Source organism: Scyliorhinus torazame, chromosome 1 (genome assembly GCF_047496885.1).
Source record: "Scyliorhinus torazame isolate Kashiwa2021f chromosome 1, sScyTor2.1, whole genome shotgun sequence".
NCBI lineage: Eukaryota > Metazoa > Chordata > Chondrichthyes > Carcharhiniformes > Scyliorhinidae > Scyliorhinus > Scyliorhinus torazame.
Window position 1 is genome coordinate 55,581,595 of NC_092707.1, and position 27,990 is coordinate 55,609,584.

Below are 27,990 nucleotides of genomic sequence, written 5' to 3' on the forward strand. Positions count from 1 at the left end.
GGTGTCTGTATGGGAAGGACTGAAGAGGGCCTGTTATTTGTTATCTCTTTTTTTCTTGTTTAACTTGAATTGTGCTATTGTGGGGGTTGTTTAGGACTTGTATAGAGTGTTTGCTTAAGTAGGGCTGATCTGGGGAAGTGGTGTGGAGGGGTCGGGGGGGAGGGGTGACTGGGAACAATCGGTGGGAGACGGGCTGGAGCCGAGGCTGGGAGCCCCAGGCCAGCTGAGTGCAGCTAGTCAACAGGAGCCGAGGTGGGGGGTGTCCATATAGTTAGATTAGGGCAGGGGTTAGGTGATGAGGGTGTTGCTAGGGGGAGGAGGGGGGGGGGAGTTGTTCTGCTGACGGGGATAGAAACTGGGCATGGTTAAAGTGAGGAGGTCATGGGTGGAGCCCGCCAGAGGGGGGAGGGGCCAGAGGAAGCGCACACATGGCTGGGGGGCTGGCCATGGAAAGGGGATGGCTGATCGGCAAGGGGGCGGTGAAGTGCCCCCAACCAGGCTGATCATCTGGAACGTTAGAGGGTTAAACGGGCCAGTGTGTTGGCGCATCTGCGGGTTCTGAAGGCGGACATAGTCTTGTTGCAGGAGACGCACCTGAAAGTGGCAGACCAGCTTAGGTTAAGGAAGGGCTTGGTCAGTCAGGTCTTTCATTCGGGGCTTGATGCTAAGACTAGGGGGGTTGCGATCCTGATTAATAAAAGGGTACAATTTGAGGCGGAGGGCACAGTCGTGGATGGGGGTGGCAGGTTCGTTATGGTGAGGGGTAAGCTCGAAGGGGTGAGAATAGTGCTGGTCAGTGTGTATTCCCCTAATTGGGACGATGTGGAGTTTATTAGGAGGATGCTAGGGAAGATCGCCGACTTGGATTTGCGTAAGTTGATCATGGGCGGGGACTTTAATACGGTCCTGGACCCGAGCCTGGACCGGTCATGCTCAAGAACGGGCAGGTTGCCAGCGATGGCAAAGGAACTGAGGATTCATGGAGCAAACTGGGGGAGCAGATCCGTGGAGATTTAGCCGGCCGACGGCGAGGGAGTTCCCGTACTACTCCCACGTCCACAAGGTGTATTCCCGAATTGACTACTTTGTTGTGAGTAGGGACCTGCTGGCCGGAATAGTGGGGGCAGAATATTTGGCAATTGCCATATCGGACCATTCTCCGCACTGGGTAGACCTGCAGTTTTGTAAGGACAGCTTTCAGCGCCCACCATGGAGGCTGGAAGTTGGACTACTTGCGGACGAGGCGGTGTGTGAGAGGCTGAGGAAATGCATGCAGAATTACCTGCAGGTGAACGATACCGGAGAAGTCTCAGCAGCGGTGCTCTGGCAGGTACTGAAGGCAGTGGTGAGAGGGGAGCTGATTTCAATCCGGGCATACAGGGACAGGACAGATAGGCAGAGACGGACCGACTGATTAAGGAAATTCTATGGACAGACAGGAGTTACGCGGAATCCCCGAGGCCAGAGTTACTCAGGAAACGACAGAGGCTGCAGGCCGAATTTGGGGTGCTGACTACAGGCAAGACTTTGGAGCAGCTTAGAAAGGTAAAAGGCGCGATTTATGAGCATGGGGAGAAGGGCAGTAGAATACCTGCGCAGCAACTGAGGAAGAGGGAAACGGATGGGGAAATAGGGAGGGTAGTGGATGGGGAAGGTAATCTAGTGGGTGATCCAGCAGGGCTGAACAAGGTCTTTAGAGACTTTTATAGGAAGCTGTACACTTCGGAACCACCCGGGGGACAGGGGGGGATGAGGCGATTCTTGGACGAACTGACCTTCCCAAGAGTGGGGAGGGGGTTGGTGGACGGACTGGAGGCTCTGGTCAGGATCGAAGAGGTGTTGGGGGGCCTGAAGGTCATGCAGTTGGGTAAAGCCCTGGGGCCGGACGGGTATCCGATGGAGTTTTACAAAACATTTGCCGGGATAGTCGGGCCGGTGCTGGTTAGGGTCTTTAAAGAGGCAAGAGACGATGTCGCAGGCCACCATCTCGCTCATTCTGAAACGGGATAAGGGCCCGGAGGCCTGTGGGTCATACAGGCCGATCTCTTTGATTAATGTAGACGCCAAGTTACTGGCCAAGATTTTGGTGACCAGAATTGAGGACTGTGTACCAGATGTAATTGGGGAGGACCAAACCGGGTTTGTAAAGGGTAGATAACTGGTGGCCAATCGAAGAAGGCTGCTCAACGTGATTATGATGCCCCCGGAGAGTAGGGAGGTAGAGATAGTCGTAGCCATGGATGCTGAAAAGGCTTTTGACCGGGTCGAGTGGGATTATCTGTGGGAGGTACGAGGACCGTTCGGGTTCGAGGGGGGGGTTCATCGACTGGGTTAGGCGATTGTATCATGCCCCGGAGGCGAGTGTAAGGACGAATAGGACGACATCGGACTACTTTAGACTGCACCGTGGGACAAGACAGGGCTGCCCTCTCTCCCCACTGCTGTTTGCGCTGGCCATAGAGCCGCTGGCAATTGCACTGAGAGCTTCTAGGGGCTGGAAAGGGCTGGTCCGGCGGGGGAGTGGAACATAGAGTCTCGTTATACGTGGATGATCTGCTGTTATGTGTATCGGACCCAATGGTGGGGATGGACGGTATTATGGCAACCCTGAGGGAATTTGGCCGGTTCTCCGGATACAAACTGAACATGGCTAAGAGCGACTTGTTTGTAATTTAGGCGAGTGGGCAGGAGAGTAGGCTGAAGGGGTTGCCGTTCAGGCTAGTGGGGGAGAGTTTCCGATATTTGGGGATTCAAGTGTCACGGGACTGGGGCAGGTTGCATAAGCTCAACCTGTCCCGACTGGTGGAACGAGTGAGGGAGGAAGTCCGGAATTGGGATTATCACAGGTTTATCATAGAATTTACAGTGCAGAAGGAGGCCATTCAGCCCATCGAGTCTGCACCGGCTCTTGGAAAGAGCACCCTACCCAAGGTCCACATCTCCACCCTATCCTCACAACCCCACCCAACACTAAGGGCAATTTTGGACACTAAGGGCAATTTAGCGTGGCCAATTCACCTAACCAGCACAGCTTTGGACTGTGGGAGGAAACGGGAGCACCCGGAGGAAACCCACGCGCACACGGGGAGAATGTGCAGACTCCGCACAGACAGTGACCCAAGCCGGGAATTGAACCTGGGACCCTGGATCTGTGAAGCAATTGTGCTAACCACAATGCTACCATGCTGCGCTCCCGCTGTCATTGGCGGGGAGGGTGCAGGCTGTTAAGATGACGATTCTCCCACGGTTCTTGTTTGTTTTTCAGTGTCTCCTCATCTTTAGCCCGCAGACCTTTTTTAAGAGGCTGAATAAAATTATTCTGGGATTTGTATGGGCAGGGAAGTCCCCGCGGGTGAAGAGGGTGCTGCTTGAAAGGAACAGAGGAGAAGGGGCGGCTGGCGTTGCTGAACTTCAGCAACTATTACTGGGCGGCCAACATAGCGATGATAAGGAAGTGGATGGTGGGTGTGGGGTCGGTTTGGGAGCGGATGGAGGCTGCTTCGTGCAGGGGCACGAGCTTAGCAGCCCTGGTAACGGCGCCTCTGCCGCTTTCGCCGGCACGGTACTCCACCAGCCCGATAGTGGTGGCAGCTCTTCGGATCTGGGGCCAGTGGAGGAGGCATGTAGGGGAGGTAAGAGCATTGGTGTGGACACCAATGTGCGACAATCACCGATTTGCCTCGGGGAACATGGACGGGGGGGTATCGACTGTGGAGGACGGCGGGGATTGTGAGGATGAGGGATCTGTTCCTGGAAGGGAGCTTTCCGAGCATGAGGGCGCTGGAGGAGAAGTTTGGGCTGTCAAGAGGGAACGACTTTAGATACTTGCAGGTGAGGGATTTTGTACGCACACTGGTGCCGTCCTTCCCACATCTCCCACCGAAGGGGAGGCAGGACTGGGTACTTTCTAGGGGAGAGGAGGGAGAGGGTAGAGTTTCAGATGTCTACAAGGAGCTAATGAGAGCTGAGGATACGCAGACCTGAAGCTTAAGTGGGAGGAGGAGCTCGGGGGGGAGCTGGAGGACGGTATTTGGGCAGAAGTCCTGAGTAGAGTAAACACAACCGCAACATGGCTCAGTGTGATCCAGTTTAAGGTCGTGCACCGGACCCACATGACGGTGGCCCGGATGAGTAGATTCTTCAGGCTGGAGGACAAGTGTGCTAGATGCGCCGGAGGGCCGGCTAATCATGTACACATGTTCTGGTCGTGCCCTAAACTCGGGGGGTATTGGAAGGGATTTGCTGATGTCATGTCCCGGGTGTTGAAAACTGGGGTGGTAATGAACCCGGAGGTGGCAATCTTTGGGGTTTCGGAGGACCCGGGAGTCCAGGAAGAAAGGGAGGCCGATGTTCTGGCCTTTGCTTCCCTGGTAGCCTGGCGACGAATACTGTTAGTATGGAGGGACTCAAAGGCCCCGAGGGCTGAGGTATGGCTATCGGACATGGCGAGCTTTCTTGGCCTGGAGAAAGTCAAGTTCGCCTTGAGAGGTTCGCTACTAGGGTTCTCCCAAAGGTGGCAGCCATTTATTGACTTCTTCGCAGAGGAATAAGCGTCGGCGGGGGGGAGCTAAGGTAGAGTAGGGGGATATTGAGGCAATTCTATGCATGAACAGAACCGTGATTTGCAGTATGTTTCATGTGTAATTTGTGTCTTGACTTCTTTTTTTGTTTGTACTGTACAATGTCATTTTTTCTATATGCCTAAAATACCTCAATAAAATTGTTTGTTAAAAAAAAAGAATCCCTACAATGCTGAAGGAGGCCATTTGGCCCAACAAGTCTGCACCGACCCTCTGAAAAAGCACCCCACCTAGGCCCACTCCCCCACCCTATCCCTAATCCGCACATTTTTGAACACCAAGGAGCAATTTAGCAGTCAATCCACCTAACCTCCACCACTTGTGATTTGGGAGAAAACCGGAGCACCCAGAGGGAACCCAGGCAGATATGGGGAGAACGTGAACACAGAATTGAACCCGAGTCCCTGGCGCTGTGAGGCAGCAGTGCTAACCACTTGGGCCCCGTCTCCTCCTCAAGGACGCCCGCCCCCCGAACGCCGCACTTTTGCCCCGCCCCTGGACGCTGCGCTCGCCCTTGACGTCGCAGCGCTAGGTCCCGCCCCCCCCCCGAAAGCCGCACTCTAGCCCCTCTTCTGGACGCCGCGCTCGCCCCTGACGTCGCAGCGCTCGGCCACGCCCCCCGAACGCCGCACTTTTGCCCCGCCCCTGGACGCTGCGCTCGCCCTTGACGTCGCAGCGCTAGGCCCCGCCCCCCCGAACGCCGCACTTTTGCCCCGCCCCTGGACGCCGCGCTCGCCCTTGACGTCCCGCCCCCCCCAGACGCCACGCGCGGCCCCGACAGGGTGGGACAGGCGGAAGCGCTGAGACTGACAGACTCAGTTTATCCTCAGAGCGCGCTCGGTTACCGTTGCTAAAATGCCGGTAGGTTTCTCGAATGTTCGCTTTCCCTTCACCTTTGTGTGTGGCAGCGGATTTTTAACTCTCGCTGAATGGATGTTAGTTTATGGCAGTGAACTGGAAAATAAATGGTAGAATGGGATGTGAGAAATCAGGAAGTAGGCCAATTAGGCCTACCCAAGATTAGAATTTTTTAAAAACTTTTAAATCCCCTCCAAAAAAAGTGGTTGGGGAAACTATGCACATAGCCACCTTTAGCCGAATGAAAATGAACGATTTGAACTCGAAACCTAATCCAATGATGACCTTCACTGAGCACCCTGCAACCATTTTATGGTCAGATGTGCTGACCTTAACCATCTACAAAGAAGAAAGCCTTTAATTTGTGATTGTTTTTTTAAAATGAACGTTCCAGTTGAGACCGAACAATAAAAAAGGAGAGCATTTCTAATTGTGCTTTGTTTCTCTCTCAGGCTTATCATTCCACCCTTATGGACGGTGATGTAAAACTGATTGGAAATATGGCATTATTGCCACTTAAAACCCAATTTAAAGGACCTGCTCCAAAAGAAAGTAAGTATTCGATAGTTGTGTCCCTTTATACTGTTTTGTCATTTAAACCTGTTGAAAGTTGTAGAATGAGGTTTCAAGGAAATCTTGGTGCCTGGGAGCTAGGTAATGCACATTAATTTACAAACTGACATGACTGCCCAGAGCACTGTTATGCTGGAAATTGCTGACTAGCCACAGGAGGGGCTACTGTGACACCGATTTAGCCACATGCATGACACAACTTACACACAATGCAGAGAAATGTACTTTACATTGGTATATTTATTTATCTCATCTACCACCATTCAGTAACTGAGGTAATAAAGGAGTCTCTTTTTGTAATTTTTAACAACAAATGCACAGAAAAGTTGTACTGTGTGAATAAGAGTATTGATCAGAAATATAGTTCGCCTTAACTGGATTTTTAATTAGTCATATGTGACTAGTGGCTAATATATTGAATATAATACAGATTGCCATTCAACAACTCTGGGGCAATAAATAAATGCCCTTCCCACAGAATGAATCTCAGCTAGGTTCTCTGGAGAGATGTGGAGATCAAAAAATTGTAATTTTTTGATAACCTGTAAAAGAAGTTACCTTTTGATACTCTTTGGCCTGGAATTGTGTTTGAGTGCTATTGGCAGAGGTCTGGTTGTAGGTTGTTAATGTATGAATTAGGAGAAGTGGAAGGTCTTCTGGCCCCGTGAGCCTGCTCAGCCATTCAATAAGATCATGTCTGATCTATTTGTGGTCTCAACTGCACATTCCCACCTACCCCGATAAAGTATCATACCTATCTTCTTCCTGGGTAGAAGAAATTTGAGGGAATAGAGGGAGTGTTTGAGAAAAGTGCAATTATGCTTTCTGGTATCACTCTGAAGACTAATGGCAGATATGAGGTTGAACTAGCTTAAGGGGGTTGTGTTTGTGTGCCATTCTCCTGGTGGACAACCAAGGAGTGCCTCTATCAGCCTCTGGATGTCACTTCACATTCTCAATCAAATGTAATATGTGCTAAAATTGTGCAGTTTGCAACAATTAGTAGCAGAAGAAAAATATCTGTTAACTAGGAACAGTTAAGCTGCAGAGACCAGACTACAACTCCTAGTTTTATGTGATCTCTTCAACTTGAGAGTTTTCCAAGAAGAACAGCTTTTTTTCATTGAAACTTGCTTGCCTGTGGAAGAGAGCTAATTGGCAATTGAAATGTCTTCTTGGACTGGTCAAGTAGGGAACAATATCTGTCATCCTTACCTGATCTGGTCTACATGTGACTCCAGATTCACGGCAATGTGGTTGACTCAGTGATGGGCAATAAATGCTGACCCAGCCAGCAATGCCCACATCCCATGACCAAAAAACAGATATTTGTGGAACCATAATTAAGAGATATGCTGATTGAGGAGGGCAAAATTGAGATATTAATTTGTTACTGTGTTTTAAGGATTTGTATGTGATTTGATCACCATTGATTATTTCTTCCAGCCAAAGACTCTGATGCAATTGATGAAGCACTTTACTATTTTAAGGCAAATGTTTTCTTCAAAAACTATGAAATAAAGGTAACTTATTGATATTTGTCAAATTTTAAGAATCTTAAAAAAAAACTGAATAATGTATCATATGGTTTGCATTGAAGAGACCAATGCATTGCAGAGTGTATAACCCTCAGATAATTTTGGCATAAAATAGTGGAATATGGGTTTGCAGCTGATGTGAGTCAGTTGCTGATATTAGCTGCACCACTATGTTTAGATGTCATAAACTGTCCCAAGAAACAGGGAAACCAGAGGAAGAGTCACTATTTGACATCTTGGGCACATAATAACTAATCCATGAGTTGCATTGATGCATAGTTCAGAGCAGATTCTCCATCTACCTTCTAGTACGTGGGTCAAAAAAGCAAGAAAAATATTTTTCAAAAAGAAACACTGATTACAAACCTGTTAAATTTAGCAATACAGAACCATAATGTGGTGAAGCTAGTAATTTTTTAAAGGGAGTCTATCTCCATTATTCTCCAAAATAAACTTACAAAAATGTTATTTTGTTCAGATTTTGAATGCTGCTGAGTCATCCTATGGGTTTACTAGCAGCCATTACTTTATTTTATATTTTTAGATACTTTCATCTTAAAATGAGTACAGATAGAGTGGCGCAGTGGCTAACACTGTTGCCTCACGGCACCGAGGACTCCGGGTTCGACCCTAGCCCCAGATCACTGTCCGTGTTGAGTTTGCACATTCTCCCCATGTCTGAGTGGGTTTCACCCCCAGAACGCAAAGATGTGCAGGGTAGGTGGAATGGCCATGCTAAATTGCCCCTTAATTGGAATTTTAAAAAAAAATCAGTACAGATACTTGAGTCATTTTTTAATTGCACCATTAGCAGCTGCAGCTTGTGTTTTAATGGGAATTATTTTCAAAAATAGGATTGCTCTACTGCTCTCCCACCATAAAGCTGTTGAGGCTAGGTCCATTGAAAACATCAACATTGGAGTTGATGAGATTTTTGTTAGGCAGGGAATAAGGGTTACATAAGCAAGATGGTTAGATGGAGTTGAGCTATGATCTAATTTAATAATGGAACACGTTCGTGGGACTGAATGACCAAGTCCTGTTCTTATGTTTCAGCGTTTTAATGCTGTATGTCAAAATGTTCAACTAACAAGCATTTTTTGTTGCAGAATGAAGCTGACAGAACCTTGATTTATATCACCCTCTATATCACTGAATGTCTCAAAAAATTACAAAAGGTAGGGAAAAGTGCTATTACACAAACTTTTTCTTGCCTTGCTTTTATTGGCTCAGACAGTTTGCAGCCGGACTAGCTCCAGGCTTGCAGTGCCGCATGAGCCAGTTCCATGCAACAGATGTGTGATCTGAATAATTTGCTTCATAGTTGGAGCAAGGAAGTGATTTCAGTCAGGCGGAATGGTGGTTAGAATGTTTCTGTTATGCTTGGCGTTTGCATGAACAATAATTACAAATGTAGTCGAAAAATAAAAGAAACCCAAGAACTAATTTGCAGTGAGAGTGCTACAGCTATTTTGCATATGGTGAGTTGTAAGCTATTCAGCAGCTTTGTTTCATAAAATGGTTTGCGCTTCATCCCTTGTGTGCTTCAGCATTATTTTGGGATGTGAGTGAGCTTTTTTCATTTTGATTGTTTTATTTTACACAGTGCAACTCCAAAAATCAAGGAGAGAAGGAAATGTACACCTTGGGGATAACTAACTTTCCCATTCCCGGAGAGCCGGGCTTTCCCCTCAATGCCATGTATGCAAAGCCTGGAAACAAGCAGGAAGATGGTATGAAGAAGTAGCATTATTAGAATTAATAAAGTTGATTATGAAGGGACAGAAAAATATGTATATTTAGCCGGAATATTTTAACTACCTACATTTTTGTTTTAAATACAATTCACAGAATGTCTCATTGTGCCTCAGTAACACATAGTTTGTGTTAATTAAGCTTAATTCTACATGATTCCCAAATGTTTACGGCATTGAAATTAAAGTTTGAGGTTGGGCATCTTGGTTTAATTTCTGGATTCATGTCCTTATTACATAACTTGAAGTGATTATCTCCGAGAAAAAGGCTTCTAGAAATTTGTCAGAAATGACTCTGAAGCTGGCCAGAGATGGAGGAATAAGGTTTGTAACAACTCTTGTTATAATTTTTCTCTGTCCTTAGGGGAAGCTTATCTGTTCACCATGACTGTGGATCTGTGTGACTAAGGATGGGTAATCGGTACTTTGGGGACTGGTGTCCCTCCACTACATTGTACATAACATTGATAGCTTAGTGTGCAAATCTACTGTTTTAAAATATAAATTTAGATTACCCAATTTTTTGTTTTCAAATTGAGGGGCAATTTAGTGTGGCCAATCCACCTAGCCTGCACATCTTTGGGATGTGGGGGTAAGACCCACATGAACATGGGGAGAATGTGCAAACTCCTCACGGACAGTGACCTGGGGCCGGGTTTGAACCTGGTCCTCAGTCCGTGAGGCAGCAGTGCTAACCACTGTACCACGTGCCGCCCTTTTTTTGCACAAGATACAAGTGAGTTTACATTCTGTGAATTCAGTGTATGTCCTTGCATGCAACCTAATTTTTTACATAAAACAAATTCTCCTAACTTTGGGGGACTCGTGCATTTTGATCAAACGGAGATGAGATGTCTAATTATTGTATTTCAATTTGAGATTTGGCTGTTGAATATCATTTGTAATGTATGTCCTGAGAATTTATTGTTCATTATCGTATAAATTCTGGCTACCTTTTCAGAGATGATGAGGGTCTATTTGCAGCAAATCAGGCAAGAGACTGGACTGAGACTTTGTGAAAAGGTGTTTGATCAACAGACTGATAAGCCCAGCAAGGTAAGAAGCTGAAGTTTTGGCTTTAAATGATGATTATCGCTTCTCATGAACAACTTTCACAAAAATGTTTCACCACAAATGATGATTTTAAAGGACTGGATGGAATCCCAGGGTTTTGGATTGCTTTCCAGAAGAAAACTGATGGGAGGTTTGTAAGAGTAGGCCAAATAGACCAATAATTTTCTACTGCCTGGACATTACTATGGTAATATAATACAGGGTTCAAATGCCACTGGGACATATATATCTCTTCATGTTGCCCTAAGAGTAGGGTGCCACTAAAACAAAATGGGCTGTTCGGTTCAGTCAATTAAACCCACATATGAGTATCTTGGTGATTTCATTCTCATTGTTGAGGAGATATACTATGTCTTATAATGCCCACCAATGGCGGAAAGCAACATAATAGGGCAAGATAGTTTTAGACTGGATCGTGTGCCATCTAATAATATTGCTGTGCTTCCCAAATTCAGACCATTAATTTAAAAAGATTTTTTATTTCAACTTTTTCAATTTTATACATAACAACAATAACAATAACTAACAGGTAATAACAAACAATAACTAACAGGTAATAACAAACTCGACCCCCCCCCCCCCCCCAAAAAAAAAACCCCAAAGCCAAACAGAAATCCCAGCAACCCCCAGTTCCCGCCTCTCCCCTCCCCCTTCCTAACAACTGACCAGCTCTTTAAAGTACGAAATAAACAGCTGCCATCTTCGGTAGATCCCTTCAATTGCACCCCTCATTGTGTACTTAACTTTCTCGTGATACAAAAAACCCATGAGATCCCTCAGCCACACTGAGTCGCTGGGTGGAGAAGCTGACCTCAACCCATCAGCACCCACTTTCGAGCAATCAGCAAGGCGAAGACCAGAACATCAGCACCTCCCCTATTCTGCAACTCTGGCTTGTCTGATACCCCGAATATGGCCCCGAGGGGACAAGGCGTCTGTTCAATTTGTAGGATCGCCGACATGGTGCCACAGAAGGAGACCCAGAACCCCACAAGCTTAGGTCATGACCAGAACATGTGTATATGGTTCGCTGGGCCCCTCCCACATTGCTCGCACTCATCCCTCACTCCTGCAAACAGCCTAATCATCCTGGATTTGGTCAAATGGGCCCTATGCACTACCTTCAACTCTTATCAGCCCTAGCTTCACACATGATGACATTGCACTTGCCCTATGCCGAATTTCACACCCCGTCCTCCAGCTAGGACCCCAACTCCTCCTCCCACTTGACCTTAACCTCTTCCAAAGATACTGCCTCCTTCACTATAAGCCTCCCATAAAGCTCCGATGAATTCCCCTCCTCCGTCCCCGTCAGTGACAAAACAGGGCGGCATGGTAGCGCAATGGTTCGCACTGCTGCTTCACTGCTCTAGGGATCCGGTTTCAACTCTGGCCTCGGATGACTTTGTGGAGTTTGCACTTTCTCCCTCTATCTGTGTGTGTTTCCTCCGGGTGCTCCGGTTTCCTCCCACAGTCCAAAGATGTGCAGGTTAGATGGATTGGCCATGATAAATTGCCCCTTACTGTCAAAAAGATTCTGCCGGGTTACTGGGTTTATGGGGATAGGGTGGTGGCGTGGGCTTTTTCAAGGGCCGGTGCAGACACGATGGGCCAAATGGCCTGCACTGTAAATTCTACGATTCTATGACAAACCTCTCCAGCAACGCGGAAGGGAGCACCACCGGGAATGTTGGAAAGATTTTTCTGGTAACTCCTCAAAACTTGCAAATCAGCCCTCTGAAAACAAATCCTTCATCACAGCAACCCCTTCTCCTCTCACCCCCTAAACCTAAGGTCCACCCATGCCGGCTCAAACATGTGGATTGCACAAACCGGCACCGACTTCAATACCCGCCCCCAATTTGAAGTGCTGCCAAAATTGTCTCCATATCTTCAGTGTGGAGGCCACCATTGGATTTCCTGAGTACTTCCCCCAGAGAAAAATGTAGAGAAGCCCTTACCAACACCCTTAGCCTGACCCCCTACATGACCCCGAATCCATCTACACCCATAAAGCCTCCGGATTCCCACACCAAGCCCAGCACTCTTCGCCACCCAATAATAATATATCAGACTTGGCAGCACCATGCATCCCAACTGCCGATCCCTCTGAACCACTGTCTTCCTAATCCTGGCTACTTTTCCCACCCAAATGAATGTCAAAATCAATCTTGCCACTCTCCCAAATGGATTTTGTAAAAAAAAAACAGCAAACACACTTAAGTCCGCTTTCACCCTATGGCACCAGGCTCGTAAAATTCAATTACCAAAGCTGGGCCCAATCCAGGGCCACCTGCACCCCATAATATCTAAAATGGGAACCTGTAAGACAAACGCAACACTTCCAGATTGACATCCCCCCCCCCTCCCTGGCTGAGTGTACCAATTCAATTTATATCCAGAAAAGCCCCAAATCGCTTCAGCAGCACCATGATATGACCCATTGTGGGGATCAGACCCATTATATATAAAAGATCATCAGTGTACAAGGACACTGTGTTCAAACCCCCCCCCCCCCCACTATTCCTCTTCACCTATCCAACTCCCTCAAAACAATGGGCCAACAGCTCAGTTGCCAATGCAAATAAGAGTAGGGGGTCAAAGGGCACCTCTGCCTCGTTCCCCTGTGCAACTGAAAATATCCTGAGCTCACATCAGCCTTAGGTGCCTTATATAATAACGAACCCACACCACGAACCTAGACCCTATCCCAAACCGTTCCAGTGTTGCAAACAAATATCCCCATTCACCCTATCAAAGGCCTTCCCCACATCCAATGCCACAATGACCTCCTCCTGCCGGGAACAATACCACATTCGAAAGCTGCCTTGCATTAGACGACAAGCGCCTGCCCTTCACATACCCCATCTGGTCTTCCTCAAATAACTGTGGGAGACACCCTCCAACCTTAGCCAAAATCTTAGCATTTACATTTAATAGCGAAATCGGGCGGTATGACCCACGCTCCACCAGGTCCTTATCCTTCTTTAGCAGAATCAAAATGGGCGCTTGCATCATTGCCTTCGGAAGAAACTCCTGAGCCACCGAGTCCTCGAATATGTCCACCAGCAGCGGCACCAATCGATCAGCAAATGTTTAATAAAACACCACCAGGAAATCATCCGGCCCCGGCGCTTTACCCATCTGCATTCGCCCAATTGCTGTTCTGACCTCTACCCCACAGCGGCCCCATTCATCCCTTCCCAATCCTCCTCCACCACCTTGGGACACTCCAAACCCTCCAAAATCCACAACATATCCGACTCTTCCTCCGGAGGCTCCAACCTAGAAAATAGAACGCCTCAAACGCACATCAACTTTATCCAGCGCTGACACTAACCTACCACCCGAGTTCTGAATCCGCACAATCTCCCGGAAAGCCGCCTGCCGCCTCAGCTGACCAGTCAAAAGCCTACTGGCCTCCCCACTCGGATACTACTCCCGTTGAGCACCGCAACTGCCGCAGTGCCTTCTCAGTGGATAGCAGATCAAATTGCATCTGCAACTTCTTTCTAGAGCCAGAAGCCAGAAGCTCTGGTGTTAGGTCATTTGAATATCTGCCATCCACCTCCAGAATCTCATCCACCAACCGCTGGCGCTCCTCTTTTGTCTCCCTATCCTTGTGACCTTGTATGAAATTATCTCCCCTCACGTCAGGGTCCTCCCACAGTACCGTGGGCAACACTTCCCCATTCTTGTTGAATCCCACATATTCATCAATCACTGGGTGGCACAGTGGTTAACACTGCTGCCTCACGGCTGTTCCGGGTGCGGCGATGACCAGCTGAGTCGCACGTTTCGGCAGCTCCCTGTGAAACGGACTTTTGGGCTCTTGATAGGAGCCCCAACGGCAATTTTAACGGCTGAAAACACCGTGCAGTAAACCAGAAGGGTGTTCCCCCTGGACACGGATGGAAAAAGGAGAGGAAAGTGGCCGGATTGCAGCGGATCCTTTGGAACAACGGCAAGGAAGGCAAGCAGAAACCAAGATGGCGTCGGAAGGTGGCAGTTTCATATGGGGCCCTGAACAACAAGAGTTCTTGAAATGCTGCGTGGAGGAGATAAAAAAGGAAATGAAGAAAGAGTTGTTGGCCCCGATATTACAGGCGATTGAAGGGCTGAAAGAGGAACAAAAGACCCAGGAGCAGGAGCTTCGGGTCGTGAAGGCGAAAGCAGCAGAGAATGAAAACGACATACAGGGCCTGGTGGTGAAGTCGGAGATACAGGAGGCACACCAGAAACGATCTGTGGAGAGGTTGGAGGCACTGGAAAATAACGCAAGGAGGAACAACTTGAGGATTCTTGGCCTTCCTGGAAGGTGTGGAGGGGGCGGACGTCGGGGCATATGTGAGCACGATGCTGCACTCGTTAATGGGGGTGGAGGCCCCGACGGGTCCGTTGGAGGTGGAGGGAGCATACCGAGTTATGGTGCGAGGATCGAGAGCAGGAGAAGCTCCAGAGCCATAGTGGTGAGATTTCTTCGTTTTAAGGATAGAGAAATGGTCCTTAGATGGGCGAAGAAAACTCGGTGTAGTAAATGGGAGAACGCGGTGATCCGCGTCTATCAAGATTGGAGTGCGGAGGTGGCGAGAAGGAGGGCGAGCTTTAATCGGGCCAAAGCGGTACTTCACAAAAAAAAGATAAAGTTTGGAATGCTGCAACCGGCAAGACTGTGGGTCACATATCAAGGGAGGCACCACTACTTTGAGACGGCGGATGAAGCGTGGACTTTTATTGTAGAAGAAAAATTGGAATGATTGGACTACGAAAATGAACGTTTGGACAAAGTGGTGGGACGAGTGGGGGGGGGGCGAAGAGGGATTGTATGATTAATCCTGCGGTATGGTAACTTTTCCTTTCTCCCACAGGTGGTGATGGGGGGAGGTGGGGAGGGAGAGGAGATGGGGCGTTGGCCATGGGAGGCGGGGCCGAGGGAGAGGCGCGGGCTTGGTTCCCGCGCTATGATAATTATGGCGGGAATAGAGAAGCAGGAAGGAGGGGGCGCCGCACGGGGCGAGCCGTGATCACGGGGGGAAGCCGAGGTCAGCCAGAGTTTGCTGACTTCTGGGAGCAACATGGGGGGGAGTAATTACGCTAGCGGGGGGTCTAGCGGGGGGGGGGGGGGGGGGGGGGGGGAGGGGGAATTACTGGGTTGCTGCTGCTGGGGAAAGGGGGGAGTGGGTGCGGGAAAGGATGGGCGGGGGGGCACCGTCTGGGAGAAATACAGCCGCGTGGGAACTGGGCGAGAAGCTGGAAAAAGATGATGGCTAACCGGCAAGGGGGGGGGGGGTGGGAAGCCCCCCAACTCGGCTGATCATGTGGAACGTGAGGGGGCTTAACGGGCCGATAAAGAGGGCACGAGTACTCCGCACACCTTAAGAAACTTAAAGCAGATGTGGTCATGTTACAGGAAACGCACCTGAAACTGATAGATCAGGTTAGGTTGCGCAAAGGATGGGTAGGGCAGGTGTTCCATTCGGGGCTGGATGCGAAAAACAGGGGGGTGGCTATATTAGTGGGGAAGCGGGTAATGTTCGAGGCAAAGACTATAGTGGCGGATAACGGGGGCAGATACGTGATGGTGAGTGGCAAATTACAGGGAGAGATGGTGGTGTTGGTAAACGTGTATGCCCCGAATTGGGACGATGCCAATTTTATGAGGCGAATGCTAGGACGCATCCCAGACCTAGAGACCGGAAAGCTGATAATGGGGGGAGACTTTAACACGGTGTTGGAACCAAGGCTGGATAGGTCGAAGTCCAGGACTGGTAGGAGGCCGGCAGCAGCCAAGGTGCTTAAGGATTTTATGGAGCAGATGGGAGGGGTGGACCCGTGGAGATTCAGTAGACCTAGGAGTAAGGAGTTCTCGTTTTTCTCCTATGTCCATAAAGTCTATTCACGCATAGACTTTTTTGTGTTGGGTAGGGCATTGATCCCGAGGGTGAGGGGAACGGAATATACGGCTATAGCCATTTCGGATCATGCCCCACACTGGGTAGACTTGGAGATAGGGGAGGAAACAAGAGGGCGTCCACCCTGGAGAATGGACATGGGACTAATGGCGGATGAGGGGGTGTGCTTAAGGGTGAGGGGATGCATTGAAAAGTACTTGGAACTCAATGACAATGGGGAGGTTCAGGTGGGAGTGGTCTGGGAGGTGTTGAAGGCGGTGGTTAGGGGGGAGCTGATATCAATAAGGACACATAAAGGGAAGCAGGAGAGTAAGGAACGGGAGCGGTTGTTGCAAGAACTTTTGAGGGTGGACAGACAGTATGCGGAAGCACCGGAGGAGGGACTGTATAGGGAAAGGCAAAGGCTGCATGTGGAATTTGACTGCTGACCACAGGCACTGCAGAGGCACAATGGAGGAAGGCGCAGGGTGTACAGTATGAATATGGAGAGAAGGCGAGCAGATTGCTGGCACACCAATTGAGGAAAAGGGGAGCAGCGAGGGAAATAGGGGGGGTGAGAGACGAAGATGGAGAGACGGAGCGGGGAGCGGAGAGAGTGAATGAAGTGTTTAAGACATTTTATAAAAAATTGTATGAAGCTCAACCCCCCGGATGGGAGGGAGAGAATGATGGAGTTTTTGGATCGGCTGGAAATTCCCAAGGTGGAAGAGCAGGAAAGGATGGGATTGGGAGCACAGATCACGGTAGAAGAAGTGGTGAAAGGAATTAGGAACATGCAGACGGGAAAGGCCCCGGGACCGGACGGATTCCCAGTTGAATTTTACAGAAAATATTTGGGACTTGCTCGCCCCGCTACTGACGAGGACCTTCAACGAGGCAAAGGAAAGGGGACAACTGCCCCCGACTATGTCAGAAGCAACGATATCGCTTCTTTTAAAGAAGGAAAAGGATCCGCTACAATGCGGGTCCTACAGACCAATCTCCCTCCTCAATGTAGATGCCAAGGTCTTGGCCAAGGTAATGGCAATGAGAATAGAGGAATGTGTCCCGGGGGTGGTTCATGAGGACCAAACTGGGTTTGTGAAGGGGAGACAGCTGAACACGAACATACGGAGGTTGTTAGGGTAATGATGATGGCCCCACCAGAGGGTGAAACGGAGATAGTAGTGGCGATGGATGCCGAGAAAGCATTTGATAGAGTGGAGTGGGATTATCTGTGGGAGGTGTTGAGGAGATTTGGGTTCGGAGAGGGGTATGTTAGATGGGTGCAGCTGTTGTATAGGGCCCCAGTGGCGAGTGTGGTCACGAATGGACGGGGATCGGCATATTTTCGGCTCCATAGAGGGACAAGGCAGGGATGTCCTCTGTCCCCATTACTGTTTGCACTGCGATTGAGCCCCTGGCGATAGCGCTGAGAGGTTCCAAGGGATGGAGGGAATACTTAAGGGAGGAGAAGAACACCGGGTATCTTTATATGCGGATGATCTGCTACTATATGTGGCGGATCCAGCGGAGGGGATGCCAGAAATAATGCGGATACTTGGGGAGTTTGGGGATTTTTCAGGGTATAAATTGAACATGGGGAAGAGTGAGCTGTTTGTGGTGCATCCAGGGGAGCAGAGTAGAGAAATAGAAGACCTACGTTGAGGAAGGTAACAAGAGACTTTCGTTACCTGGGGATCCAGATAGCTAAGAATTGGGGCACATTGCAGCAGGCCACAGGCTAAATTTGACGCGGTTGGTGGAACAGATGGAGGAAGATTTCAAGAGATGGGATATGGTAGCATTGTCAATGGCAGGGAGGGTGCAGGCAGTTAAGATGGTGGTCCTCCCGAGATTCCTCTTTGTGTTTCAGTGTCTCCCGGTGGTGATCACGAAGGCTTTTTTCAAAAGGATAGAAAAGAGTATCATGGGTTTTGTTTGGGCCGGGAAGACTCCGAGAGTGAGGAAGGGATTCTTACAGCGTAGTAGGGATAGGGGGGGGCTGGCACTACCGAGCCTAAGTGAGTATTATTGGGCCGCTAATATTTCAATGGTGAGTAAGTGGATGGGAGAGGAGGAAGGAGCGGCGTGGAAGAGATTAGAGAGGGCGTCCTGTAGGGGGGACCAGCCTGCAGGCTATGGTGACAGCCCCATTGCCGTTCTCACCAAGGAACTATACCACGAGTCCGGTGGTGGTAGCTACACTGAAGATTTGGGGACAGTGGAGACGACATAGGGGAAAGACCGGAGCACTGGGGGGGGTCCCCGATAAGAAACAACCATAGGTTTGCCCCGGGGGGATGGATGGGGGATATGGAATGTGGCAAAGAGCAGGTATAACGCAATTGAAAGATCTATTTGTGGATGGGAAGTTTGCGAGTCTGGGAGCGCTGACCGAGAAATATGGGTTGCCTCAAGGAATGCATTCAGGTACATGCAATGAGGGCTTTTGCGAGGCAACAGGTGAGGGAATTCCCGCAACTCCCGACACAAGAGGTGCAGGACAGAGTCATCTCAAAGAAATGGGTGGGGGACGGTAAGGTGTCGGATATATATAGGGAAATGAGAGACGAAGGGGAGACTATGATGGACGAACTAAAAGGGAAATGGGAAGAAGAGCTAGGGGAGGAGATTGAGGAGGGGATGTGGGCAGATGCCCTAAACAGGGTAAACTCGTCGTCCTCGTGCGCCAGGCTAAGCCTGATTCAGTTTCAGGTATTACACAGGGCACATATGACTGGAAACACGGCTCAGTAAATTTTTTGGGGTGGAGGATAGGTGTGCGAGGTGCTCGAGAAGCCCAGCGAATCATACCCATATGTTTTGGTCATGCCCGGCACTACAGGGGTTTTGGATGTGGGTGACAAAGGTGCTTTCGAAAGTAGTAGGAGTCCGGGTCGAACCAAGCTGGGGGTTGGCTATATTTGGGGTTGCACAAGAGCCGGGAGTGCAGGAGGCGAAAGAGGCCGATTGTTTTGGCCTTTGCGTCCCTAGTAGCCCGGCGCAGAATATTGCTAATGTGGAAAGAAGCCAAGCCCCCGGGGGTGGAGACCTGGATAAATGATATGGCGGGGTTCATAAAGTTAGAGCGGATTAAGTTCGTCCTAAGGGGGTCGGCTCAAGGGTTTACTAGGCGGTGGCAACCGTTCGTCGAATATCTTGCGGAAAGATAGATAGGGGAGAACAAAGAAGGCAGCAGCAGCGGCCCAGGACTTGGGGGGTGGGGGGGGGGGGGGGGGGGGGGGTGGCCTGAGGGGGGGGGGGGGGGTTTGGCCTGAGGGGGGGGGGGGGGTGGCCTGAGGGGGGGGGGGGGGGGGGTGGCCTGGGGGGGGGGTGGCCTGAGGGGGGGGGTGGGGGGTGGCCCTGAGGGGGGGGGGGGGGGGGGGGTGGGTGGGTGGCCTGAGAGGGGGGGGGGGGGTGGCCTGAGACAAGGCAGTTGCCAATTAGGGCTAGTTTTTATTTTTTGTTATTTAATATTTATTTATTTGTTGTTGTTTTTGTTTAAATTTAAAAAAGGTCATTATTATCTGTATTGTTACAATGTTGTGTAAAGGATGCACAATGTACTGTGTTGGTTGACCAAAAATTTTCAATAAAATATTATTTAAAAAAAAAAAAAACACTGCTGCCTCACGACGCCAAAGGACCCGGGTTCGATCCTGGCCTGGGTCACTGTCCGTATGGAGTTTTGCAGATTCCCCTGTGTCTGCGTGGGTCTCACCACCACAACCCCAACGATGTGCAGGATAGGTGGATTGGCCACGCTAAATTGCCCCTTAATTGGAAAAAAAAGAATTGGGTACTCTAAATTTAAAAAAAAAAAGAAAAAAAAAATATTCATCAATCACCCGAGCCACCTTCAAACAAAATCCCAAATCTGCTAACAGCTCTGCATCCGAACTCCACACTGGCCTTTGGGCCAGCCCCATCTCCAAAACCACATCCACCTGGTGTGGAGAACTATCTGCTCGATCCAACTTGGGGCTCAAAACATAGTTCAGGTTCCTCCCCCTTCCCACATCAACTTGTGCCTATCGCAGCCAGCATCCTCTTGAACTCCATGTCATTCCAATTTAGGGGCATACATGCGCACTAAAACCACTGGCTTACCTCCAATGTTCCCGTAACTATGACATACCTGTCGCCCTGGTCTGCTACCACCACCTCCATCTGGAACCAAACTCTTCTATTAATAAGTATTGTCTTCCTCTGGGCCCTGCTATCAAAGTCCAATTGGAACAAAAGGAACAACTGGTTAACCCAACTCTTACGGATCCAAACATGGTCCCTTACCCGCAGGTGGGTCTCCTGCAAAAGCACCACATCGGCCCTCACTTTTCAAATGAGAGAAAACTCTTGCACGTTTCACTGAGCCCCATAAATCCTGCACATTCTACGTAACAAATTGAATCGGGAGTCTCTCTTCTCTCAACCCCCCCCTTCCCTTTCCCCCTTGAGCCCACTCAAGAAGGCCGCCTGCTCCACCCCACAGATTCAGACTAGTTTATTAGCTCCTACCTTTTTCCCCAAGTCTGCGGCTGTGAATAATGTATTATATGTAACTATAGAGTAGTAACTACCCATGATATAGCTCCACGTGCCCCCTCAGCAGCAGTTTATTAATTTAATTTTACTTCAGGTTTTCATCTTTTTCTTGGAAGATATTTACCGACTTGCATTGGATTATTTTGTAGTTACTGTGTGTGATGATATGGTAACTGATTTCTCTGGTGATTGTGTTTATTTTTAACAGGAGACTTCTGTTTCCTGAATCCATACAGTACTCAAAACTAAACTGTTTCTGTAGTAATGTGTGAGTGAAGGTCTTTGAGAAAAGTGGTCTAAAAGAACCAGTGGGAAATTTAGGAAAAATAATTTCTCATGTTAATTTAGTAGAGTATAAGATAATAAACTTAAATATTGTATTTCTATTTCTAATAAATTCTACAACTGTACAGGGTATTGGTGAGATCACACCTAGAGTACTGCATACACTTTTGGCCTCCTTATTTAAAGAGGGATATACTTGCAATGGAGGCAGTTCAGAGAAGGTTCACTCGGTTGATTCCTGAGGTGAAGGAGTTGTCTTATGAGAAAAAGTTGAGCAGGTTGGGACTGTGCTCATGGGAGAAGAATGAGAGGTGACCTTATTAAAACATAAATTCTGAGGGGGCTTGACATAAGTTCTGAGAGGATGCTTTTCTCATCGGGGAATTTAGAACTAGGGGGTGGTTTCAAAATATGGGGTCTCATGTTTAAGATGTAGATGAGGAATTTCATCTCAGAGGGATTTTAATCTTTGGAATTCACTACCTTGGCAAGCAGTGGAGGCTCCGGGATCGAATATATGCAAGTTTGACAGACTTTTTTTTATCTACAAGAGAGTCAAAGGTTCTGGGGAAGGCACAGAAGTGGAGATTTTTTTAAATAAATGTTTTTTATTGGGTTTTTGAACAAAGTATATTTACCGTTATGTACACAGAATAACAAACAGACATATATATATTATATACACACATATACAGAAGAGAAGGGCACACCCAAACATATTAAAGAAAATAAAATAGTAAATAGTAAAAAAAAAAAAATAGGATAACTGGTCGGGTATTGTGTACCAGCTCAACAGCAGCAGCTCTGTACAACTGGCAAAATTATTTACAACACAAGTAGGCGACTGTTTGTGTGTGGGGGTGGGGGACCGGGACCAGGACGGTAAATATACATTCGGGTGCCGGAGAGATAATTACAGTGGGCAATACTCAAATGGGTTTGGTGTTGTTGTCGCTTGCTTCTCCCGGACGGATCTCGCTGCCGTCTCGCGCTCACCGCCGCTTTTGCCGTTCCTCCCGTCTTTCGTCTTCATTGTCCTTGTTCCCTGCTCTTGGAGATGCCATGTTCATTATTGTATCCCGTGCCTTCCTTCCGGCTCTCCCCCCCCCCCACCCCCCCCCCCCCCCCCGGTCTCTCCCCTCCCCTCCCGTGGTTGGCCTTTCTTTCCTCGTAGGTTTAACCCCCCCCGCGCAGGTCTATCTCTCCCTTTCATGCTTTGGTTACTTTCCCCTGATTCTTGGCTACCTGGCTATTCTTCCTCTTGTTCGTTGGCCACAAATAGGTCCCAGAACAACTGCGTGAATGGCTCCCACGTTCTGTGGAAGCTGTCGTCTGATCCTCGGATGGCGAATTTGATTTTCTCCATTTGGAGAGATTCCGAGAGGTCGGACAGCCAGTCTGCAGCTTTGGGTGGTGCTGCTGACTGCCAGCCGAACAGGATTCTATAGCGGGCGATCAGGGAGGCAAAGGCAAGGGCGTCCGCCCTCCTCCCAGGAATAGATCTGGCTGGTCCAACACCCCGAAGACCGCCACTTTCAGGCATAGATCCACCTTCATCCCCACCACTTTGGACATTGCCTCGAAGAAGGCTGTCCAGTACCCTGCAAGTCTGGGGCAAGACCAAAACATGTGGGCGTGGTTGGCCAGGCATCCTTGGCACCGTTCACATCTATCCTCCTCCTCCGGGAAGAACCTACTCATACGGGTTCTTGTTAAGTGGGCTCCAAGTACCACTTTTAGTTGTGTCAGGCTGAGCCTTGCGCACTTGGAGGTGGTGTTGACCCTATACAGTGCTTCGCTCCAGAGTCCCCACCCTATTTCAATCCCCAGGTCCTCCTCCCATTTCTTTCTTGTTGCGTCCAGTACGGCGTCGGCCCTTTCTATCAGTCAGTCATACATGTCACTACAGTTTACTTTGTCTAGTATGCTTGCGTCCAGTAGTTCTTCCAGTAGTGTCTGTCGTGGCGGTTGTGGGTACGTCCTTATCTCACAGAAGTGGAGTTAAGGCCACAGTCAGATCAGCTGTGATAACGAATCATCTGTACTCGAAACGTTAGCTCTTTTCTCTCCCTACAGATGCTGCCAGACCTGCTGAGATTTTCCAGCATTTTCTCTTTGGTTTCAGCTGTGACAAAGCAGACTCAAGGGGCCAAATGGCTTACTCCTCCCATTCCATTTGTCAAATTATTTTGTTTGAAAAGTTTGATGCCTTCCAGATATACCATTCAGAAACAATTATTAGTGCTCCTGATTCTTTGAGATTTATTTGATTTTTGATGTATTTAGTGCTGATCATGACATTCCATTTTTGGAATAAAATGACTAATAAGATGCAGAGTAATGTGTTTTCCTGTTATTATCTGTGTGACTTAACCAAGGGAAGAGCAACATCTGCATCAGAGTGAGCATTTTTATTTTCTTATGCATTTAAAAAAAAAAGTTATTTTCATAAAAGCAACTTAGTGTGGATGCTGAAATCTGAAACAAAAACAGAAAATACTGGACAATCTTAGCAGGTCTGACAGCATCTGTGGAGTGAGAAGGGAGCAATTGTTTCAAGTGTTGACTATTTGTCAAAAGCTCTTTTCATGCTGTGGACATGCATATGCAGGAGTGGGTTAAGACATTCCAAACTTATTTTGTGTCTTATGATGAAAAATATCCTTTTGTTTTCTAACTCCTGGTATAGATGTATCTGGGTTAAAGGGCATTGTAACTGCCACCAAAGCCCATTGTTACTCTTTTGAATTCTGTTCTTTTATATTTTATGTATTATTCAAGGAAAATAGTTATCTGCATTGTTCCCAAAATCTCCTGTACTATCCAGTCCACAAGCTGTTGTCTCCATTTTCTGCCATCAGCTTTCTAAAGACTTGGTGGCACAGTACCACTTTTTTTTCTCTCAAGTGTCCATTACTTTAGTATGTTTATTAAATTTTTTAGCATTTTTACATTTTACAAAAGACCGAAACATTACACCCCCAAATACCTCCGAAATGCAAAATAAACAAACCCCAACTTGTGGAACCTCTCGTCTGCCCCCGTTAGGGCGAATTTCACCTTCTCAAGATGTAACAACTCCATTAGATCCCCCATCCACGCCAAGGTACAGGGTGGAGAAGCTGAGCTCCACCACAGCAGAACCTGCCTGCGAGCGATCAACAAGGCAAAGGATCCTGTGTGCAACTCCGGCAGATCCGACACCCCGAAGGTGGCTCCCAGGGGACCAGGCTCCAAATGCACATGCAGGATTGCCGACATGGGGCTGAAAAACGACCCCCAAAATTTCTCCACCTTGGGGCAGAACCAGAACATGTGCACGTGGATTAGCTAGGCTTTCGCAAGTATCCTCTACACCCTCAAACAGCCCGCTCATTCCTTCTTAGTCAAATGAGCCCTGTGCACCATCTACAACAGTTTCAACCCCAGCCTCGCGCATGAGGTTGAGGTATTCACCCTCCACAGCACCTCACATCACAGCCCCTCCCCCAGCGCCATCCCCAACTCCTCCTCCCACTTGGTCTTCTCAAATCCTCCTATAAATCCCTGAGATGACCCCACCCTCCACCCCATTACCGACAGCACATTCTCCAACGAGGAAGCAGGCGCCACCGGAAAAGTTGGAAAAATCTTTATACCAAAAACCCTCATCATGCGGAAACTCAAACTCCTCCAAACTTGTGAACCCCACCTCCAAAAACAAATCCTTCATCTCCTTCACCCCTCTTGCTTCCAATCCCAGAAGGGATGTACTTCTGAGGCTGTATAAGGCTCTGGTCAGACCCCATTTGGAGTATTATGAGCAGTTTTGGGCCCCATTTCTAAGGAAGGATGTGCTGGCCTTGGAAAGGGTCAAGAGGAGGTTCACAAGAATGATCCCTGGAATGAAGAACCTGTCGTATGAGGAACGTTTGAGGACCCTGGGTCTGTACTCGTTGGAGTTTAGAAGGATGAGAGGGGACCTTATTGGAACTTACAAGATACTGCGAGGTCTGGATAGAGTGGATGTGGAGAGGATGTTTCCACTTGTAGGAAAAACTAGAACCAAAGGGGACACCATCTCAGACTAAAGGGACGATCCATTAAAACGGAGATGAGAAGGAATTTCTTCAGCCAGAGGGTGGTGAATCTGTGGAACACTTTGCGGCAGAAGGCTGTGGAGGCCAATTCACTGAGTGTCTTTAAGACAGAGATAGATAGGTTCTTGATTAATAAGGGAATCAGGGGTTATGGGGAGAAGGCACGAGAATGGGGATGAGAAAATACCAGCCATGATTGAATGGCGGAGCAGACTCGATGGGCCTAGTGGCCTAATTCTGCTTCTATGTCTTATGGAATCATGAAGCTTTGCACCGTCTCCCCCAGCTAAAATCCATGATTCCCCTGGAACGGCATCAGCCTCAACCCTGCTCCCAATCTAAAGTGCTGCTAAATTGCCTCCAAATGTCCAAGTGGCAACCACCACAGAACTTCCTGAATACTTCCCTGGGGCAAATGGAAGTGGTGCTGCCGCCAGCGCCCGCAACCCTGTCCTCCCTGCATCTTCTCAGTGTTCACTGCCCAGTAATACAAGTTCAGAAGACCCAGCCCCCCCAACTGCCTGCCCCTCTGAAATGCCACTGTCCTTAAATTGGCCACCTTCCCAGCCCAAACAACCAGTGAAACCAACCTGTCCACCCCCTTAAAAAACGACTTTGGCAACCTGGCGCTGTGAAGCCACCATGCTATCCACTTGTGCTACCGTGTTGCCCCAAATGTTCATATTAACTGCCTGCACCTCAAATCCACTTTCACCCAAAACCAGACTCGTAAAGTTGTTTACGAAGTCGCGCCCAATCCGAGGTCACCTGCACCCTCAAAATGGGTTGTTGCCATCTGAAACGGCAACTCTCTTTCTCCTCTTCCCCCCCCCCCCCCCCCCCCCCCCACCCACCCATACAACTGGAGAATTGAGTACCCAATTCATTTTTTCCAATTAAGGGGCAATTTAGCGTAACCAATCTCCTGACCCGGGCCGGGATTGAACCTGGGACCTCGGCACTGTGAGGCAGCTGTGCCACCATGCTGCCCCTAGTGTCCATTACTAATGTGAATGTCAGTAGGCATTTCAGGAAGTCACCTCAAACTTTCTCTTCCTTCTAACAGATGTATTTTTTTCCCCCCGTCCTAATCCAACACAAGCCAATTTGCAGTATTATTGAACCTGGGACTATTTGTAGTGATTGGTGATTCTCAAATTTGAAGCATTACTAAACTTTTAAAGCTTGCCTAAAATGCTGGAAGTTTGCTGTAAATCGCAATATTGAAACTTTTTAAAGACTTCTGCAAATGTTTTTTTTTAATGAACTCATTAGGTGTTTGGAATTCAAATCAGTTTTGACACTTCATCTTCCAGCGAATTGGGTTGGCTAAGGGATACAAATCCTATCAGAAGGATAACAAAGGAGCTGGACTGTTTTATTTTCCCAAGTTAAGGACTAATTTAGGTAGTGTTAGATGGATTAACAAAGGAGCTGGACTGATGCTGTTTTCTTTTCCCAAGTTGAGGACTAATTTAGGTAGTGTTAGATGGATTAACAAAGGAGCTGGACTGATGCTGCTTTTCCCAATTTAAGGACTCATTTAGGTAGTGTTAGAATGAAGAATTAAAATTGTTATACCGTAAGAAATTATTTCTCAATTGGTAGATGCTTCATTTTGTGAGAAAACTGACCCAAGTCTACCTGACCCCATTTTTTAATATCTCTTTTCTGTCCAATTTTAAGAGGCTCATCAATGCAATCATGGCATCAACTGTATACTTTCTGGAGGAGTACATAAACCTAGATTTGTTTTTTTAAAAATGGGACTTTTGATGGTAAAAAATACTTGGGTTGACCCTCTCCTATTCCTAATTGCAGGTGCTGTAATTTTAAACTGGACAGACTGGCACATCAGAGGTTCTTAATATAGTGTTTTGTTTTGTCTTTCTAGTGGTGGATATGCTTTATAAAGAAGCAGTTCATGAACAAGAGCCTGTCAGCACCAGGACATTAATATCATCACAAAACATATTAAAATGATATGTGCAACAAGTGAGAAACATCATACAGGCATGTTATGCAGCAAGATGTACAAAGTTTTTTTGCCTTGTTTCGTATGATTTTATACTGGGTTCGGATATAATAAGTATCATTCTGAAGAGCATTTATAAAAAAAAAAAAGGTGAAGAATATTAACTGCTTGGCATAATATAATTTCAGTTTTTCTCCTAATACAAATGTTTAATGGGATCATGTGGTTCGTAAATATAACTAATGTGTGGTGCCTCAATGGTTTTCAATACAGAAGCACAAAGTAAGTCTGCTGTTCATATTTCAAAGTTGTACCCCAACTCATGGTTACTGCTCTCATCAGATTGCATGTAATGTGTCAGGCATTGGTATATACTCATCTGTTGCTGCTTGTACAACCATATTAGTATTAAGAATAAAGTGTTGGTATTTCTCTCCTGTAACTGGTAATGGAATACTAGCATATGTAACCAGTTGTAGTTTATTCAGGATTAATTTTCTGCCGTTTAACACAATTTTCTAAGCTGTATGAAACTAAGAGTTTGATTACCAAGCTTAGCTAGCTTTCCATGTTTGAAGATTCTTTTCTTTTTAAGAAGGACAAAATATTAGACATCATAGGCCTAAGTGTAGTCATCCATGAAATGGCAGTTGCGGTCAGACATCAGGAATTTACAATAAACGTAATTTTAATACTTCAATATAAATAACTCAATTCCTGATTTAACTAGTGATAAAATGAATGTATTCAATTCTTTACATGTTGTAACTGCTGTGCGGCAATAATATCACATAATAAACAGTTGTATGCTATAGAAAAGTGCTAAAATGTTGTA

At 47.7% G+C, this 27,990-nt stretch overlaps 1 protein-coding gene across 1 annotated transcript; it reads left to right on the forward strand.

Annotated features, from left to right (window-relative positions):
• The first annotated feature begins 5,302 nt into the window (after nt 1-5,302).
• Nucleotides 5,303-27,974, forward strand: arpc3 (actin related protein 2/3 complex, subunit 3). The gene is made up of 7 exons (XM_072495083.1): nt 5,303-5,441; nt 5,891-5,990; nt 7,458-7,534; nt 8,659-8,727; nt 9,156-9,282; nt 10,265-10,359; nt 27,075-27,974. Exons 1-7 carry the CDS (start codon nt 5,436-5,438, stop codon nt 27,135-27,137), a joined length of 537 nt encoding a protein of 178 aa, XP_072351184.1. The 5' UTR covers nt 5,303-5,435; the 3' UTR covers nt 27,138-27,974.
• Nucleotides 27,975-27,990: the final 16 nt, after the last annotated feature.

Coding starts and splice junctions, on each gene's coding strand:
- arpc3 (XM_072495083.1), top strand. Junction 8,728..9,155: donor GTCTCAAAAAATTACAAAAG/GTAGGGAAAAGT, acceptor TATTTTACACAG/TGCAACTCCAAAAATCAAGG. Junction 9,283..10,264: donor TGGAAACAAGCAGGAAGATG/GTATGAAGAAGT, acceptor CTACCTTTTCAG/AGATGATGAGGGTCTATTTG.